Raw genomic sequence first — 17,516 nt, 5'->3', positions numbered from 1 at the left:
AACAAAGTCACAGAGGAGCTCCTTTTTGAGCTTTTTCACCAGGCTGGGCCAGTAATAAAAGTGAAAATTCCAAAAGATAAGGATGGTAAAGCAAAGCAGTTTGCGTTTGTGAATTTCGAACATAAAGTATCTGCTCCTTATGCCATGAATCTACTTTACGGAATCAAGTTTTTGGAAGGCCCATCAAAATTCAGATTAGATTAGGAAGTAACCATGCCTCACAGGAGGTCAGTTTGTCATATCCCCAGCATCATGTTGGAAATTCAAGCCCTACTTCCACATCTCCTAGTAGGTAGGAAAGGAGCTAAAATGACTCGATCAGCACAGATAATTCAAAGATCTTTCTCTTCTTCAGAAAATTTTCAGAGACAAGCAGTGATGAACAGTGTTTTGAGACAGATGTCACATGGAGGGAAATTTGGTTCTCCATATCTGGATCAATCAGGATTTTCCCCATCAGTTCGGTCATATAATCATACTTTTAAAAAAAAATTTTTATTTATTTTTGTCTGCATTGGGTCTTCATTGCTATGCACGGGCTTTCTCTAGTTGTGGCGAGTGGGGGCTACTCTTCCTTGTGGTGCACGTGCTTCTCATTGCAGTGGCTCCTCTTGTTGCACAGCACAGGCTCTAGGCGCACGGGATTTAGTAGTTGTGGCACGAGGGCTCAGTAGTTGTGGCAGACGGGCTTAGTTACTCTGTGGCATGTGGGATCTTCCCAGACCAGGGATTGAACCCGTGTCCCCTGTATTGGCAGGTGTATTCTTAACCACTGCGCCACCAGGGAAGTCCCCCACATAATCATACTTTTAACCAGTCTTCAAGCTCCCAGTGGCGCCAAGATACACATTATCACAGAGAAAAGTCAGAATTCTCATTCCTACATAGCAGATAGACATTATAGCCGTAAACAGTGTTACACCACTGATCATGGGTCTGACCATCATTACAGAGAAAATAGAGATGATTTCTTCTATGAAGATAGGAATCACGATGGCTGGAGCCATGACTATGATAACAGAAGAGACAGTGGTAGAGAAGGAAAATGGTGCTCATCTCGACACTAACAAGTGATAAAAGGATGTTTTCATAAGGTCATTCTAGGCCCTTTTTGTTAATTTGTCTGGGACTGTTTTCTTAAAAAACTGTATAGAACAGCTTTATAAGTCGCCACATTTCTTTATAAAAATTTTAAAACCTAACAGCAGTCCAATACAGAAACGAGAAGAATTGTGGTTCTAGTTTTATTACATTAATAACCTTTCACCTCAGGGTTTTAAGAGGAGGCAAGGGTTTTATGCAAACGAAGGTGCCACAATTCCTAATCACTTTAGATAGTTGAGGAAGGGATGTATTATATGGATTAGCTGTACTATGGAGCAAATATTTTAATTATCTGTTATCTTTTTGTACTGCAAGAAGTTTCTTGTTAGTGAATCAGATTTTTGGTGTAATAGAAAACATTCAAGTTGATAGTCTGAAATGACTCAGTATTTTGTTAATAAATGAGAAAATGTAACTTCAGTGATTCATTTTACTAACATTTCAGAAAGCTGTTTGGTAAAGCTTCAGGATAAATCATATTATTTAACTTCTTAGAGAACTTAAGTGTAAGTTCTGTGACATAATCTTGAACTTTACCATAATTGAACATACAAGTATATATCTACATGTGCTATTTCATTATAAAATTTTAGAATTTGTTCATTAAATCATGTTTGATGTATGACTGAAGCCACTCAGTAAGTTAAATATCTCTAAATGTATTTTTTTACAGTAAAAATACAGTGTTAATGTAAATCCCCTTATTCTGGAAGAATAAAAATGTAAATGCATGGTCAGATAAAATGGTAAAATGTTTTACTAAAAGTATACTTTTTTGGGGAAAAAATGGTTCACAAAACCTTTAAATGCTGCCTCTATAACTCAAACTTCTAAAATTTTAACATGTTCAAAGTACCCAAGACAAGTGCACAAGGACACATTTTATTGTTGAAATTGTATAGGTTGCTTTTTGTTTTTATTTGAACATTTGAGAATTTAGTCTTAAACACTTTCTGATTTAAAAACTTTAAAACCTTGTTTAACAAAACTTTTATGTATCAAGATACTGTTTCCAGGACTTCCCTGGTGGCATGGTGATTAAGAATCCACCTGCCAATGCAGGGGACACGGGTTTGAGCCCTGGTCCGGGAAGATCCCACATGTCGCCGAGCAACTAAGCCCGTCTGCCACAACTAATGAGCCTGTGCTCTACAGCCCGTGAGCCACAACTACTAAGCCCGTATGCCACAACTACTGAAGCCCACACGCCTAGAGCACATGCTCCACAACAAGAGAAGCCACTACGATGAGAAGCCTGCGCACTGCAACGAAGAGTAGACCCACTCACCACAACTAGAGAAAGCCCGCGTGCAACAACAAAGACCCAACACAGCCAAAACTAAAAATAATTAGTTAATTTTAAAAAACAGACGCTGTTTCCTTTTCATTGTAGAACTTGTTTATAAAACTTCATTCCTAGGGACTTCCCTGGTGGTCCAGTAGTTAAGAATCTGCCTGCCAATGCAGTGGACACGGGTTCAAGCCCTGGTCCAGGAAGATCTCACATGCCACAGAGCAACTAAGCCCGTGCACCACAACAACTGAGCCTGCACTCTAGAGCCCGTGAGCCACAACTACTGAGCTCACGTGCCACAACTACTGAAGCCTGCGTGCCTAGAGCCTGTGCTCTGCAATAAGACAAGCCACCTCAATGAGAAGCCCACACGCCGCAACCAAGAGTAGCCCCCGCTCGCCACAACTAGAGAATGCCGGCGCGCAGCAACGAAGACCCAAAGCAGCCAAAAATAAATAAATAAATAATTTTTAAAAAGATTAAAAAAAAAATTCATTCCTTGAAAAAAAAAGAAAATACTTGCAAATCGTATACCTGATAAAGAGTTAATAGCCAAAATATATAAAGAACTCTACAACTCAGTAACAAAAAAACAAACAATCCCATTTTAAAAAATGGGCAAAGGACTTAAATTTTTTCCAAAGAAAATATACAAATGGCCAATAAGCACATGAAAAGATGCTCAACATCACTAATCATTAGACAAATGCAAATCAAAACCATAATGAAATACCCTGTCACACCCATTAGGATGGCTACCATCAAAAAAAAACAGAAAATAAGTGTTGGCAAGGATTTGGAGAAATCAGAACTTGTGCACTGTTGGTGGGAATGTAAAATGGTACAGCCGCTGAGGAAAACAATGTGGTAATTCCTCAAAAAATTAAAAATAGAATTACCATATGATCCAGCAATTCCACTTCTGGGAATATACCCAAAAGAATTGAAAGCAGAGTCTGAAGAGATATTTATACACCCATGTTCATAGCAACATTATTCACAACAGCCAAAAGATGGAAGCAACTCAAGTATCTCTCACAGATGAATGGATAAACAAAATGTGGTATATACATTCAATGCGGGAATTCCCTGGCAGTCCAGTGGTTAAGACTCGGGCTTTCACTGCCGTGGACCCCGGTTCAATCCCTGGTTGGGGAACTAAGATCCCATAAGACATGTGGTGTGGCCAAAAAAAAAAGAAGTAAATACATTCAATGTAATATTATTCAGCCTTAACAAGCAAGGAAATTCTGGGGCTTCCCTGGTGGTGCAGTGGTTAAGAATCTGCCTGCCAATATAGGGGACACAGGTTCGAGCCCTGGTCCGGGAAGATCCCACATGCCGCGGAGCAACTAAGCCTGTGTGCCACAACAACTGAGCCTGCGCTCTAGAGACTGCAAGCCACAACTACTGAGCCCATGTGCCACAACTACTGAAGCCCACGAGCCTAGAGCCCACGCTCCGCAACAAGAGAAGCCACCACAATGAGAAGCCCCGGCATTGCAAGAAAGAGTAGCCTCCGCTCACCACAACTAGAGAAAGCCCATGCACAGCAACAAAGATCCAATGCAGCCAAAAATAAATAAATAAAATAATAATTAAAGGGAAAAAAAGCAAGGAAATTCTGACATATGTTACAACATGGATGAACCTTGAGGACATTATGCTAAGTGATATAAGCCAATCACAAAAAGACAAATACTGTATGATTACACTTATATGAGGTACTTAGAGAATTAATAAAAACAGAACATAGAATAGTGGTTGCCAAAAGCTGCAGGGAGGGGAGAATGGGAAGTTGTTTAATGGTGTAGATTTTCAGTTTCACAAGATGAAAAGAGTTCTACTAGAGATTGGTTGCACAATGTAAACGTACTTAACACTATTATACTGTATACTTAAAAATGGAGGGCTTCCCTGGTGGCGCAGTGGTTGGGAGTCCGCCTGCCGATGCAGGGGACACGGGTTCGATCCCCGGTCCTGGAAGATCTCACATGACGTGGAGCTTAGTTGCCCGTGCGCCACAACTACGGAGCCTGCGCTCTAGAGCCGGGAGCCACAACTACTGAGCCTGCATGCCGCAACTACTGAAGCCCACGTGCCTAGAGCCCATGCTCTGCAACAAGAGAAGCCATCGCAATGAGAAGCCCGCGCACCGCAACGAAGGCCCAAAGCAGCCAAAAATAAATAAATTTATTTTTTAAAAAAACCCCAAATACTAAGTAAAAGAGAGTAAGATGTAATGAAGTAGAGATTCTATAGGTAGGAACTACTTTTCAAGAAGGTGGATTATAAAAGGGATCAGAAAAATGGGACAGTAACTGGCAGGAGACATGGGATCCAGCAGGGTTTCTATTTTCCATTAGATATGGGTGATATTTAAAGCTACGAGACTAGATAAAATTATGAAGGAAGAAGTGTAGATAGAAAAGAAACAAGGACTGAGTCCTGAGGATCTCCAAGGTTTAGAGATCAGGAAAATTGGGAGGAACCAGCAAAAGAGCCTGAAGAGGAAAGGCCACAGATACTAGAGGAACAGGAGGGTATGGTGGTCTGCAAACCAAACGAAGAAAGTGTTCCAAGGAATTGTGTGATCAAACGTGTCAAGTGTTGACAATAGATTAATAGATTAAAAGTAAGATGAGGGCTACGAACTGACCACTGAAGAACGTGAAAGTCACTGCAGACCTTCATAAGAGCAGTTTTGGTGGAGTGGTGGGAGTAAAAGCCTAACTGGATTAGGTTTAGGAGAAAATGAGAGGTATGACACTATCAACAAGTAGAGAGGATGTGAGTCTACAGTAAATTTTACACTGTTGATGGAAACAAATGTGGTATAGTTAGAAAGCAATTTAGCATTATCTCTTTTTTAATTAATTAATTTTTTTGGCCATGCTGTCCAGCATGCAGGATCTCAGTTCCCAACCAGGGATCCAACCCGTGCCCCCTAAAGTGGAAGTGCAGAGTCCTAACCACCAGTCCGCCAGGGAATTCCATAGCATTATCTCTTAAAAGTGAACATTCACATACCTATACTGCACAATACCACTCCTAGGTATAAACCCAAAAGAAATTCTTACACAAATGTACCACATAAATGATAATATTCTGAGCATCAATGTTAGGAATAGCAAAAACAAACCTGGATTAATCCAAAAGCTCATTGGCAGGAGAATGGATAAATTATGGTATATTCACAAAATGAAATATTATACAACATGAAAAAATGAATAAAACAGCTATACACAACATGAATTAATCATGAAGATGTAATACTGAATGGAAACAAACAGAAGACTGTTTGTCTAATTGCAATAAGACAATATAGTAGTGGTTGAGAGCATAGACTAGGAGCCAAACTATGTGGGTTCAAATCCCAGCTGGGCCGTTCACTAACAACGTGATTATTAAACTCTCTGTAGTTCATTTTTTCTCATCTGTGAAACAGGGAAAATAATAATGAAATTGTCATAAGGATTAAATGATATATATAATTATACATAAAGTACTTAGAACAATGTAAACAAGCAAATTAAACATGACTTTAAACTATGTTTTAAAAAAGCAATAGAATAATAAATATAAAATTTAAAAGAGTGGTTACCTCTAGAAGGGAGGGAGGGAGGGGATGGGATGGGGAGAAACTCCTGAATATATGCAATTTACAAGCAATGATTCTAGTTCTTGAGTTGGAAGATGGGTTTACAGGTGTTCCTCTTATTATTATGCTTTAGAGTTACATGTAACCTTTTGTATTATCAAATAATATATTAAAGATAATAAAAGAAAAAGTAATGGAAGGAAATAAATTGGAGACAGCAAGTATATAACTCTTGAATAAACAACACTTTCAGATAGTTTATATAAAGGGAAAAAGAGAAATTGGGCAGCAGGTGGAGGAAGAAATGGCATCAAGAAAAAGGGTTTTTTTTGGATAAAACAGTCTATTTACATACTGATATATGATTATAAATATTAACAAATATTACCAATCCTCAAAAATAACCCAATAAAGTATATCAGTACTTTAAGATGAAGAACTCAAGGTCAGAGAGCCTAAGAAACTTGGAACTAGGTCACACATCTAATAAGTGACAAAAGCCATATTTAAATTCAGATCTAACTCCAAATTTCACAACTTTATTTTATTTTAAAATTTTTATTAGAGTCTAGTTTACTTACAATGTTGTGTTAGGTTCAGGTGTACAGCAAAGTGAATCAGTTATACATATACATATATCCACTCTTTTTTAGATTCTTTTCCCATACAGGTCATTACACAGTATCGAGTAGAGTTCCCTGTGCTATACAGTAGGTCCTTATTAGTAATCTATTTTATATATAGTGGTGTGTATATGTCAATCCCAATCTTCCAATTTATCCCTCCCTCCCACCCCCTTCGAAATTTCACAATCTGTATAGAACAAAATGCTGCTTTCCTTTTCTTAATCTAATGCCTAACATTAGTTTAATTACATTTATTAGGATATATATTTTAAGTATCTACTAGATAGGCTTAAGATGCTATATCAGGTGTTTCAGAGGATAACAAACTGAACAACACTGTCTTTACCTTTACAGAGTTTACACTACAGCAATGAAGATAAGACAATCACCTAAATGATTCCAATACAATGCAAAATTATATAAATACCACATATGAAGTACAAAATATTATGGAGGCTAAGAAAAAAAGTCCCCTTTGGGGTTAGGAGGTAGAGGGATTAGGAGAAGCTTTATAGAAGAGGTAACATTTCAGCTGAACTTCTAAAGCGTAGTTAGGGTTTTGAAAGACAGTTTTGACTGTGAGCTCTTGAATGGCCACCATCATGCCTTAGCCCCAGGTCCTAGCATTCTGGAGCTATTTAACAAATGTGGGCAGAGTGAACAAATGAACAGAAAGGCCATTCCAAAAGGAAGCAACAACAACAACAAAAGGATCAGAGGCTGAATACTACATGAGGCACAATGACAAAAGAAACAGAGAGTAGGAGGGATATGAATATGAACATATATATTTGGAAAGTAAGTATCAAGTTACTCATCATGATTCTTTTTACATTTTGGCTCCCATATCTCCCATCTTTAAGGAAATTCTCTCAACACTACCACCATCCCCTTTCAGGCTTTATCTCATTTCTCTGCTCCCTATCTTTTTAAAATAACAACTTTATGAGATATAATTTATATACCATGTAATTAACCCATTTAAAGTATAATTTCAATGGTATTTGGATCACAGAGTTGTGCAACTATCACCATAGTCAATTTTAGAACGTTTTCATGACCCCAGAAAGAAACCCAATACCCATTACCAGTCACTCCTCTTTTCCCCCCTAACCATCTCCTACTCCATCCCTAGGCAACTACTAATCTGCTTTCTGTCTCTCTGGATTTGCCTATTCTGGATATTTCATATAAATGGAAGCATCAAATACAGTTGACCCTTGACCAACACAGGTTTGAACTGCACAGGTCCACTTATATGTGGATTTTCTTCAATAGTAAATACTACACTACAGCAAGACCTGCTGTTGGTTGAATCCTAGGATGCAGAACCATGGATATAGAGGAGTCATGTATATATGGATGATCGACTATAGCTTACACATAGATTTTCCCAAGCCCCGCATTGTTCAAGAGTCAAATGTATGTGTTCTTTTGTGAGTGGCTTCTTTCACTACATAATGTTTTCAAGGTTCATCCATTTTGTAGAAAGTATCAGTACTCTATTATTATTATTTTTTTTTGGCTGTGTTGTGTCTTCATTGCTGCGCGAGCTTTCTCTAGTTGCGGCAAGCAAGGGCTACTCTTCGTTGCTGTGCACAGGCTTCTCATTGCAGTGGCTTCTCCTGTTGCAGAGCCTGTAGGCTTCAGTAGTTGTGGCATGCGGGCTCAGTAGTTGTGGCGCACGGGCTTAGTTGCTCCACAGCATGTGGGATCTTCTCGAACCCGTGTCCCCTGCATTGGCAGGCGGATTCTTAACCACTGTGCCACCAGGGAAGTCCCTCTATTACTTTTTATCACTGAATAAAATTCCAAAATTCCATTGTATGGGTATATATAATATTTTATTTATCCTTTCATCAGCTGATGGATATTTGGGTTGTTTCCACCTTTCGGCTATTATGAATAATGCTGCTATGAACAATGATGTACAGGCTCTTGTGTGGACATGTTTTAATTTCTCTTGGGTATATACCTAGGAGTGTGTTTAACCTTTTAAGGAACCGCCAAACTGTTTTTCAAAGCAGCTGCACCATTTTATATTCCCATCAGCAGTGTATAAGGGTCCAATTACACCACACATTATTATCTGTGTTTTTGATTACAGCCATCCTTGTGGGTGTGAAGTGGTATCTCACTGTGGTTTTGACTCCTTGATGGCTAATGATGCTGAACATCTTTTCATGGCTATTTGTAGATCTTCTCTGGAGAAATATCTATTCAGACCTTTTGCCCATTTTTTAAATTGGGTTCTGCTCTTCATCTTAATCAAAGTTCTTAAAAGATTAGTCTATATATACCAACTATACTTCCTTACCTTCTTTCACTCAACAACCCACTCCAACCCTGCTTTTGCTCCCCCGCTCTGAAATTGCATGTCAAAGTCACCAACCACCTCTACACTGACAAAATCAATGACTATTCATCAGCCTTCATCTTCCAGGATTAATTCTATGGTTTGCACATCTGCATTTTAATTCCAGCTGACTTTTTTTTTTTTTTTTTGGCCGTACCACGTGGAACGTGGGATCTTAGTTCCCCGATCAGGGATCGAACCCACATCCCCTGCATTGGAAACACAGAGTCTTAACCACCGGACCACCAGGGAAGGCCCTGACTTCCTATTCTAATCTATATTTTATTTTGTCCTGTTCTTTTCTATATTTTTCTGTTTTATTATATAGCATATTTTCTTATGGGATGAGAAATGTAAACTGACAACCAAAGGTTATATCCAGAGAACTGCAGGTAACACAACTGGCTAGAGCAGAGTCAATGTGATGAAATCATACAGGAGAGGTGGGGAAGATAAGGAAAGGCTGGATAAACAGTGGGTATTGGGCTAAGGATTTGGACTTTGTTTAGCAGGTAATACATAGCCATTAAAGGTTTGTATATAAGAAATGCTCAGCACTAAACTGCTGGAATGTTGGAAGATTATTCTGGTAGCAGGTATAAAATTACTTGGAGTCAAGGGGTAGGGAGTGGAGAAATAGGAGACAAGGAGATCATGCGGAATGTTTATTGCTGTGGTAATGAGGGCATAAGTTAGTGTAGTAGAGCTAAAAAAAAAAAAAGGAGGAATCAATGGAAAGACATTACTACTAAACTTTAACCAACTGAGTTAACTTTATTACTGATAACAGAACTATTAGCTGCCCCCAGTCAAGAGATGTTAGACTTTAAAAGTTCTACTAAATTTGATTTGATGGAAACTAGATGAAAATGTAGTAAACACAGAAAAATTCTCTCTCCCTGTTAGAAGTATAAACAATTCTAGTATTGCTTCCTACTTTCTTCTCTCCTGAGTAAATTCTTCCAAAAATTTCAGGTAACTCAAACTTCTTAAAGAGTGAAAGTCTGGCAGTGCCTACCAGTCAGTTCTACTCTCATCATTCCCTCTACTCCCCACAACTCCCAGCCCCAATATGGTCTTCAATATGTTAAAATCAAGAAGAAATAGAAATTTATGCAAAATAGGTTGGGGAAGGCAAATTATCCCAAGTTAAACACAGTCCCTTTTCTTTTTTTCCAAAGGGAATGGTTGCTGATGCTCTGAGGAGTTAACTTATAATAACACATGCCAGGAAGATGATGTCAGGGAAGGCGTGGTTAGGTTCTTTACAAGTCTGAAATTCCTTTAGTCCCAAACACTTCCTCTTTCAATCTCACCTATACTCAAATCTCTCTACTGAGGCAACTCTTTCAAAAGCTGAAGGAAGTGTTGAGACCCTAGAACTCTGATCTTTTTTTTTTTTAAGAACAAAGAATAATTGAAGGCCATTAAAATAGATGTGTTTTTTTTCATGTACCATAATTTTGCAGAATCTCTCTTTGAAATCCACATTTTCCCCCTTCTGTGACTATTTTAATTCCAAAGAAAGGAAAGGATATTCAACACTACATCCTGAGAAAGAATGTGCCTTTATCAGGCATTATATATTTGCTGATTGTATGCCTATATTTACAACAGCCAAAAAAGAATAAGAAAACGATAACTGTCCTGGGCTCCTCAGTTAACAACTTCCCTGATAAAGTATACAAATATGTTTCAAAATAAAACAATCCTACTTATCTTTCTTGCCACATCGCAGGGCTTGCAGGATCTTAGTTCCCTGACCAGGGACTGAACCCCTGGCCATGGCAGTGAAAGCGCCGAGTCCTAACCACTGGACTGCCAGGGAAGTCCCCAGACAATCCTACTTTTTATTTTTATTATTTTATTTTTTTTTTTTTTGCGGTACGCGGGCCTCTCACTGTTGTGGCCTCTCCCGTTGCGGAGCACAGGCTCCGGACGCGCAGCCTCAGCGGCCACGGCTCACGGGCCTAGCCGCTCTGCAGCATGTGGGATCTTCCCGGACCGGGGCACGAACCCGTGTCCCCTGCATTGGCAGGCGGACCCTCAACCACTGCACAACCAGGGAAGCCCCAATCCTACTTTTTAAAGACAAGTAGGACTTCCCTGGTGGCGCAGTGGTTAAGAATCTGCCTGTCAATGCAGGGGACACGGGTTCAAGCCCTGGTCCGGAAAGATCCCACATGCCGCAGAGCAACTAAACCCGTGTGCCACAACTACTGAGCCCACGTGCCACAACTATTTAAGCCCGCGGGCCTAGAGTCCGTGCTCCACAACAAGAGAAGCCACCTCAGTGAGAAGCTTGTGCACACAACCAAGAGTAGCCCCTGCTCTCTGCAACTAGAGAAAGCCTGCGCACAGCAACGAAGACCCAATGCAGACATAAATAAATAAATAAATAATAAAGACAAGTAAATAAAACTAATGAAGTCACAACAGTAATGTACAAATGTCTTTTCAAACTGAGCTCACTGGAAATTATTTTTATTCCACCAACCAGAAGTGATGACTACAGTAAATTATGATGTAAAAATGTTCCTTAAAGAAGGCAGATTTCTGCAAATCTATTATTTCCAGATTCTGGTATAACAAAATGATGGACAATAAAAGCACATATTTATGTGTACTTTTTCAGAAGTTAAGAATTTTGTTTTTTATTTCAGTTTTTTAAATGTTCCAGACAGGTCTAAGAACTTTTTTACATAGACTTGTCCTACTTGAGGAACTGAGCAAATAAGCCAATGTCAAAATTAAAACTTTACTTTGTCATAGAAAAAAGTCTGGTAGAATAGATAGAGCAAACTGCTACTAGTTATTTCCCTTAAGGAGTGGGATTTAGGTAAGGAACTTCAGGACATGAAGGGAAGACCTGACTTTTTATTTTATATGCCTCTTTATGCTTAAATTTTAAAAATAGACATGTCTTACATTTATTACTATAAACTAATAAGTTATTTTAAAAATTTAATTTTCAGTATAAAAATGGACAAATTACATGAGCAAATTCACTCGAAACATTCTTCCCAAAAAATGAATGAACACATTAGGCCATACATATAAACAAAAAGACAAAGAGCAGTGTAGTAATCAATTAGTTTAAATATACCCAACACCCACAAACCTATATATACACACAAGGAGTCATCGATATAGTCACAAAGTGATGTCATCATAGCAGTGACCTGTAAGAACTCAAAGAATACTTGACAAATACACTAGCAAGTATGTATCTACCCTTACCCCAGGTTTCCTAATGTGTTTCTCAAACCTTACAAGTTATCAGAAAGAGATATGAGATTTGAATCCCAGTCCGCAATCATACCTCTTGTCCCCTACACTATCCTAGATTTAGAAGCTGGTTAAATGTTTCCTATACAACAAGCAGGAAAGGGAGTGGAGAGCTAAGAAAAGAGAATACTTTAGATAGCATCAAATACATGAAGCCGCTAATAGGGAAAAAACCAATTTCTGGAATTCATTTTACTGTATTTTAATGGGTAACCTGATAGACTTGGAGGGAAAAAATTAGGAAGGAGATTTCATACAGTACTATACAAGATATGAAAAGAATAAAGACAGATTAGATATCTATCAAAATCATATTGATTTATGTGTGTGTGTCTGTACATATAAAATTGATAACAAATATGAACCCATATTTCTTAAGGATGTAACAGAATGAATACCACATAAACTAACACCCATAAACTAACACCCATAAACTAACGCCCATAAACTAACACCCATAAACTAACACTAGGTGTTTAGGGTCTAAACATTTACCAATGCCTTGATCAGATACTTTGTTCACCTATAACAGTCTCCCTAGGTGTATAAGAAAGCATCAGGAATTCTTACCCACTGCCCAACAATCCATCAAATGAGCAAAAGATCCTTAAATGTCTAAGGCACCTTTTTTCTTCAAAGAACAGCTATAGGGCTTCCCTGGTGGCGCAGTGGTTGAGAGTCTGCCTGCCGATGCAGGGGACACGGGTTCGTGCCCCGGTCCGGGAAGATCCCACATGCCGCGGAGCGGCTGGGCCCATGAGCCATGGCCGCTGAGCCTGTGCGTCCGGAGCCTGTGCTCCGCAACGGGAGAGGCCACAACAGTGAGAGGTCCGCGTACCGCAAAAAAAAAAAAAAAAAAAGAACAGCTATAAAATCAAGAGACGGAGTAAATGGTCTTTCTGCTACAGCATACAGTTCCTCCTAATCAGCACAGTGTGCACTGAAATGCCAAGAAACTGCCCAAGATATTCCCTGGCAACTGTGGGGATGCCTGTACACCTCTCCCCAGACTGCCCCTGTGCCCAAGCATAGACTCCAGATATCTCTGCTGAGCCTGGCTATCTGCAGAGCAGAAAGGCCCAGCTCAGCAGCAGACCCCAAAGAATCACAGAACTTTCTGCCTTAATTCCCAAGGTACGTCTTCTCTTAAAACTCCTTCCCTACAGGCTGGGTGGGGTAGGGTCTTTATCAAAGCTAGAAGAGTAGACTCAGTCCTCAGATGAAGCTGTTGTGATTTCACTGACTGTATTCAGCTACCTGATAATGCTGGAGGAATGGTAGGAAGGAAGGTGGGCTGGGAGGAGAATGCAAACAGTTAATCAAAATGACAAAATAACCTTGGAGGTGGTAGGCTGGGGGCCAGGGTTTGAGGTGACATATTTTCCCTGTGAAAATTGGATACATCAGCAGGAAGTCAAACTAACTTCCTTTCACAAAGATACAAACTTGCAAAGCTTAATTTGTTTTTAATTCCACTGCCTTCAGGCCTCACATCAGGGACTATAAATTCCTAAAACTTCAGAACCAGGTGAGAAAAGATGCCAAAAAAAGTGATGGAAAAAGAGAGGCGGTGAGAGGAGAGGAATCCCGTTCCCCTCTTAAGGAGAATGTTAAAGCCAAGGGCACTCCCGATCCCCAGAAAAGGAAGTAGCTGGATTCCAAAAAAGCACTTTTCCCTACCTTCTTGTTGTTTTTGTTATAGCCAAAAGTCGAAATCCCAGGCCTGGAAGTCACTGATAGCAGCATTTTCTCTTTAATGTTAGGAAGCTAAGAGACAGAAGAGGGGAAGAAGGAGAGGGAAAGGGAGAGGAAAGAGAGAGAGGGAGAGGGAGGGAAGGAGGGAGGGAGGAAGAGAAGGGAGAGGGAGAAAGGAGGGGGAGGAGAAAGGGGGAGAGAAGGAGGGGGGAGTAAAGAATGAGCTAGGGCTGCTTGTTTACGTCACTGATAGAACTTAACCCCGAGTCTGAGTGAGGCTCTTCCACTGGGTCCTAATGCCCAAGATGTTTTTTTGGTTTTTTAGTTTTTTGTTTTCCCCCACAGGCTTAGCAGTTAAAGCAAAAGAAAAGTTCTTAAGTCTACCCCTTTCAACTCCATCACCTTTCCTATACGAACAAGTTCAGATTCCCATGAAAAACTGAGGGTATTTTCTCCTTAGATCTCAGCTATAAGAAGATTCCAATCTTGATTTTAAAGGGGCCACTGGGACACTGCTTTGGAGAACATGTGAAGAAAATCACAGTACTGAAAAAGAATATGTGAGGTGAGCTCAGGACTTACCCCCCACTTTATATTTAGAGTGACCTTAACACACAAAGAAAGAACAAACAGAAGAGCTCACCAAAGAGCAGAAACAAGCAAAACAGAGGATGGGAAATAACTAGTTTCAGATCCTTGGACAGTTTTACTCCTCTTAGGTTATGCTGATCTTAATCCTTTTCAGATTCTCCCAGCTATGACTTAATACTTGAGAAGGAATTTTCAAACTGGACTATGTCATGAAACTTGGTGCCTAGTGCTTTCTTTTTTCTTTCCCCCAGCTTTATTGAGATATAATTGCCTAGTGATTTCTTCAATTGTAAGCTATCTTATTTGAATCTTTATCCCACTATTTCCTAGTCTTCAAGGTCTATGAAGCTGAACAATTAGTTACTCACCCAACCTGAAATTTATGCCCAAGCTGAAGTTCACAGAGTTGGGATGTCTGCTTCAAGCTGTCTGTGAACTGTAGAAAAAAATAAATAAATAACTATTTTAAAAACATATGCTTCACAGAGAAGAAAAATACAAAGTTCTTAGGAAAGAAGAACATTAATTTAGAGTCAAGAATTGAACACAGTTGCAACACTCACCTCTAATACTTTCAAAGGAATGTCCTGTAGAAGGTACCTTAACAATAAAAGAAACTTGTTGGAAAACAAAAATTTAAGAATGATACCCAGTAATTTACCAATCTAGTCGAAGTAGAACAGGGATATAGAATGAAAGCCTTCAAATCACTTCTTAAGGCCCCCTCACAGCCATAGTGGATATTCTAAATAATAAATTAACCCTGTCTGCTTTGCCACAAAAAACATTAAGCCCAAACCGTCCCTTAAATGAAGTCCCAGTCTCTATTCTAGTTTTCCTGTCACCTTTTTTGCTATAATAATGGGACAGACAGTACCAACAGTCTGCAGAGTAAATACACACATACCATACCCCCAATCTCTAACTTTCATTTCCAATAGGACAGGAAGTTCCTGCTCAGCTCAAGGGACACAGGAAGGGTGGGAACAGCCTCAATGTGGGAACTGCAACTGAGATTGGAAGCACAGCAGCCAAATGCAGTCAATAAATCAATAAAGGCATCTCTCAGTGATACCATATTTTTTTAAAGTCCCTTTTCTGCCCTCAGAGATTCTCATTCATGATATGCCAAGTTATCATTGCCATTTAGGTCCTTGGTTGATGTCTTCTCCCTAAGCCTAACAATGTGGTAAAAACCCTTCATTTTTAAGGCCTGATTTATAATGGGATTTATAATAGCAGTCAACCTAATTTAATTTTTTAAAACTTCTAATATTCTCAACGTGTTGTGTTCTCTTACTGTATTCCTTAACGCTCAATGATATCTTAGAATTTAATATAGTTAAAACCGTAAGTTTTAGAGAGAAGCAGACATGAGTTCAAATTCTGACACCACTGTTAGTTACTGTTTATGTAACTTTAGGCCAAGTTACTTAACATCTCTAATTTACTCATTTCCAAAATGGAGATAATACCTACTTCATTTGCCTTTGGAATCAAATCTAAGTTCTGATTTGGTCCTGTCACTCACAAGCTGAGTGACACTGGGAGAATTACCTCATGTCTGAACCTTCTCTCCTCTGTAAAATATACAAAATAAATAGTCTCTGCTTCCTAAATTGTAGTGAAATGAAATAAGGCAATGTATATAAAGCCCTTAGGCAGGTATCTGGCACTTGGTACACATTCAACAGATGTTAGCTCCATTTTGATTAATTACCCTACTGTCTCCCAGTGTATCCCTCTGGGTATTGTATAACCCAGATTTTATGATCTGAAGTGAACATTTCCAAAAACTAGTATCTTAGTTACATTCAAAAGATCATACTAGGACTAGGCAGGCGAAACTATATAAGTGAAAATACTGAATAAGAAATTTCAGAAATCACCCAATCCAATTTCATTTCTCTGCCTTCTAGAAGCAAACAATCCGATTATTTGTAAATTCTTTTCATAACTCCCAATCTCTTGGAAATTGGTGGATCATCTCTTATCTCTAGGAAAAAAAGGAAACAAAATAGTACAGAATCAAAGTACACTAGACAAGACATCCCAGCTCCCATTTCTCTAGAGTCCTACTACTCTAAGAAATTGAAATAGATCTAGAAAAAGTAGAAAGTATCAGAAGGGAGATAAAGAACGATCCAATTGGGACTTCCCTGGTGGCGCAGTGGTTAAGAATTCGCCTGCCAATGCAGAGGACATGAGTTCGAGCCCTGGTCCGGGAAGATCCCACATGCCGTGCAGCAACTAAGCTCGCGTGCCACAACTACTGAGCCTGCACTCTAGAGCCCGCGAGGCACAACTACTGAGCCCACATGCCACAACTACTGAAGCTCTCATGCCTAGAGCCCGTGCCCCACAACAAGAGAAGCCACTGCAATGAGAAGCCCGCGCACCACAACGAAGAGTAGCCCCCGCTCGCCGCAACTAGAGAAAGCCCGCGCGCAGCAACAAAGACCCAACGCAGCCATAAATAAATAAATAAATTTATTTTAAAAAAAAAGATCCAATTAAATAAATTCTATTTTATAAATTCTATATAAATAAATTCCATATGTATTTACTAATACAAAAACCTGTATGTTTATACTCTGATTATAAGTTTAGGGCCATAAAAGTAAAATGACCCAGATTGGTGAACTGATGCCAAAGGTCAATTATGTCAAAGAGCACCAACAGGACTGGAAACTACAACCCTTACTATGGTAAGTATATTTTTAAAGGAGGTGATGGAATCTTGTGGAAGTGACAGAGAAGGTAATGGAGTTCTGTGGTTATATTCAGGAAGTATATAAGAAGAGGAAGAATCCTATTTCTTCCAGTGTGTTTCCTTTGATCACCAACCCCATCTGCTTTGCCCGTTATATTGCTTACATTTTTCCAGATTTAGTCAATGCCTCTCAAATTCTTGGTTCTCTTGAGCCCAGCACCCAAAAGTTGTTTTGAGGGGAAAAAGTA

At 39.2% G+C, this 17,516-nt stretch overlaps 1 protein-coding gene and 1 pseudogene across 4 annotated transcripts in view; one reads left to right on the top strand and one right to left on the bottom strand.

The window, feature by feature from the left end:
* The window catches only part of RBMS2 (RNA binding motif single stranded interacting protein 2), an 85,997-nt gene that overhangs the window by 44,955 nt on the left and 23,526 nt on the right, over window positions 1–17,516 (bottom strand). The window contains exons 1-3 of one of the 3 annotated variants that reach the window (XM_082850139.1): window positions 15,119–15,189; window positions 14,924–14,991; window positions 13,950–14,036 (exon numbers count right to left, since the gene is read on the bottom strand). In XM_082850139.1, coding sequence (XP_082706265.1) covers window positions 13,950–14,015 — 66 coding nt within the window. In that variant the 5' untranslated portion in view covers window positions 14,016–14,036; window positions 14,924–14,991; window positions 15,119–15,189. Of the gene's footprint in view, window positions 1–13,949; window positions 14,037–14,923; window positions 14,992–15,118; window positions 15,190–17,516 lie in introns of those variants that run through there. The other 2 variants (XM_082850140.1, XM_082850142.1) reach the window with 2 other exon arrangements.
* LOC309968497 (RNA-binding protein 7-like) lies at window positions 233–1,067 on the top strand (annotated as a pseudogene). The gene is made up of 2 exons: window positions 233–459; window positions 788–1,067. The product of its transcript is annotated as an RNA-binding protein 7-like (transcript).

This window comes from Leucopleurus acutus (genome assembly GCF_964270905.1).
Source record: "Leucopleurus acutus genome assembly, chromosome: 11".
Taxonomy (NCBI): domain Eukaryota; kingdom Metazoa; phylum Chordata; class Mammalia; order Artiodactyla; family Delphinidae; genus Leucopleurus; species Leucopleurus acutus.
This window is presented reverse-complemented; position numbering and strand designations above follow the sequence as displayed.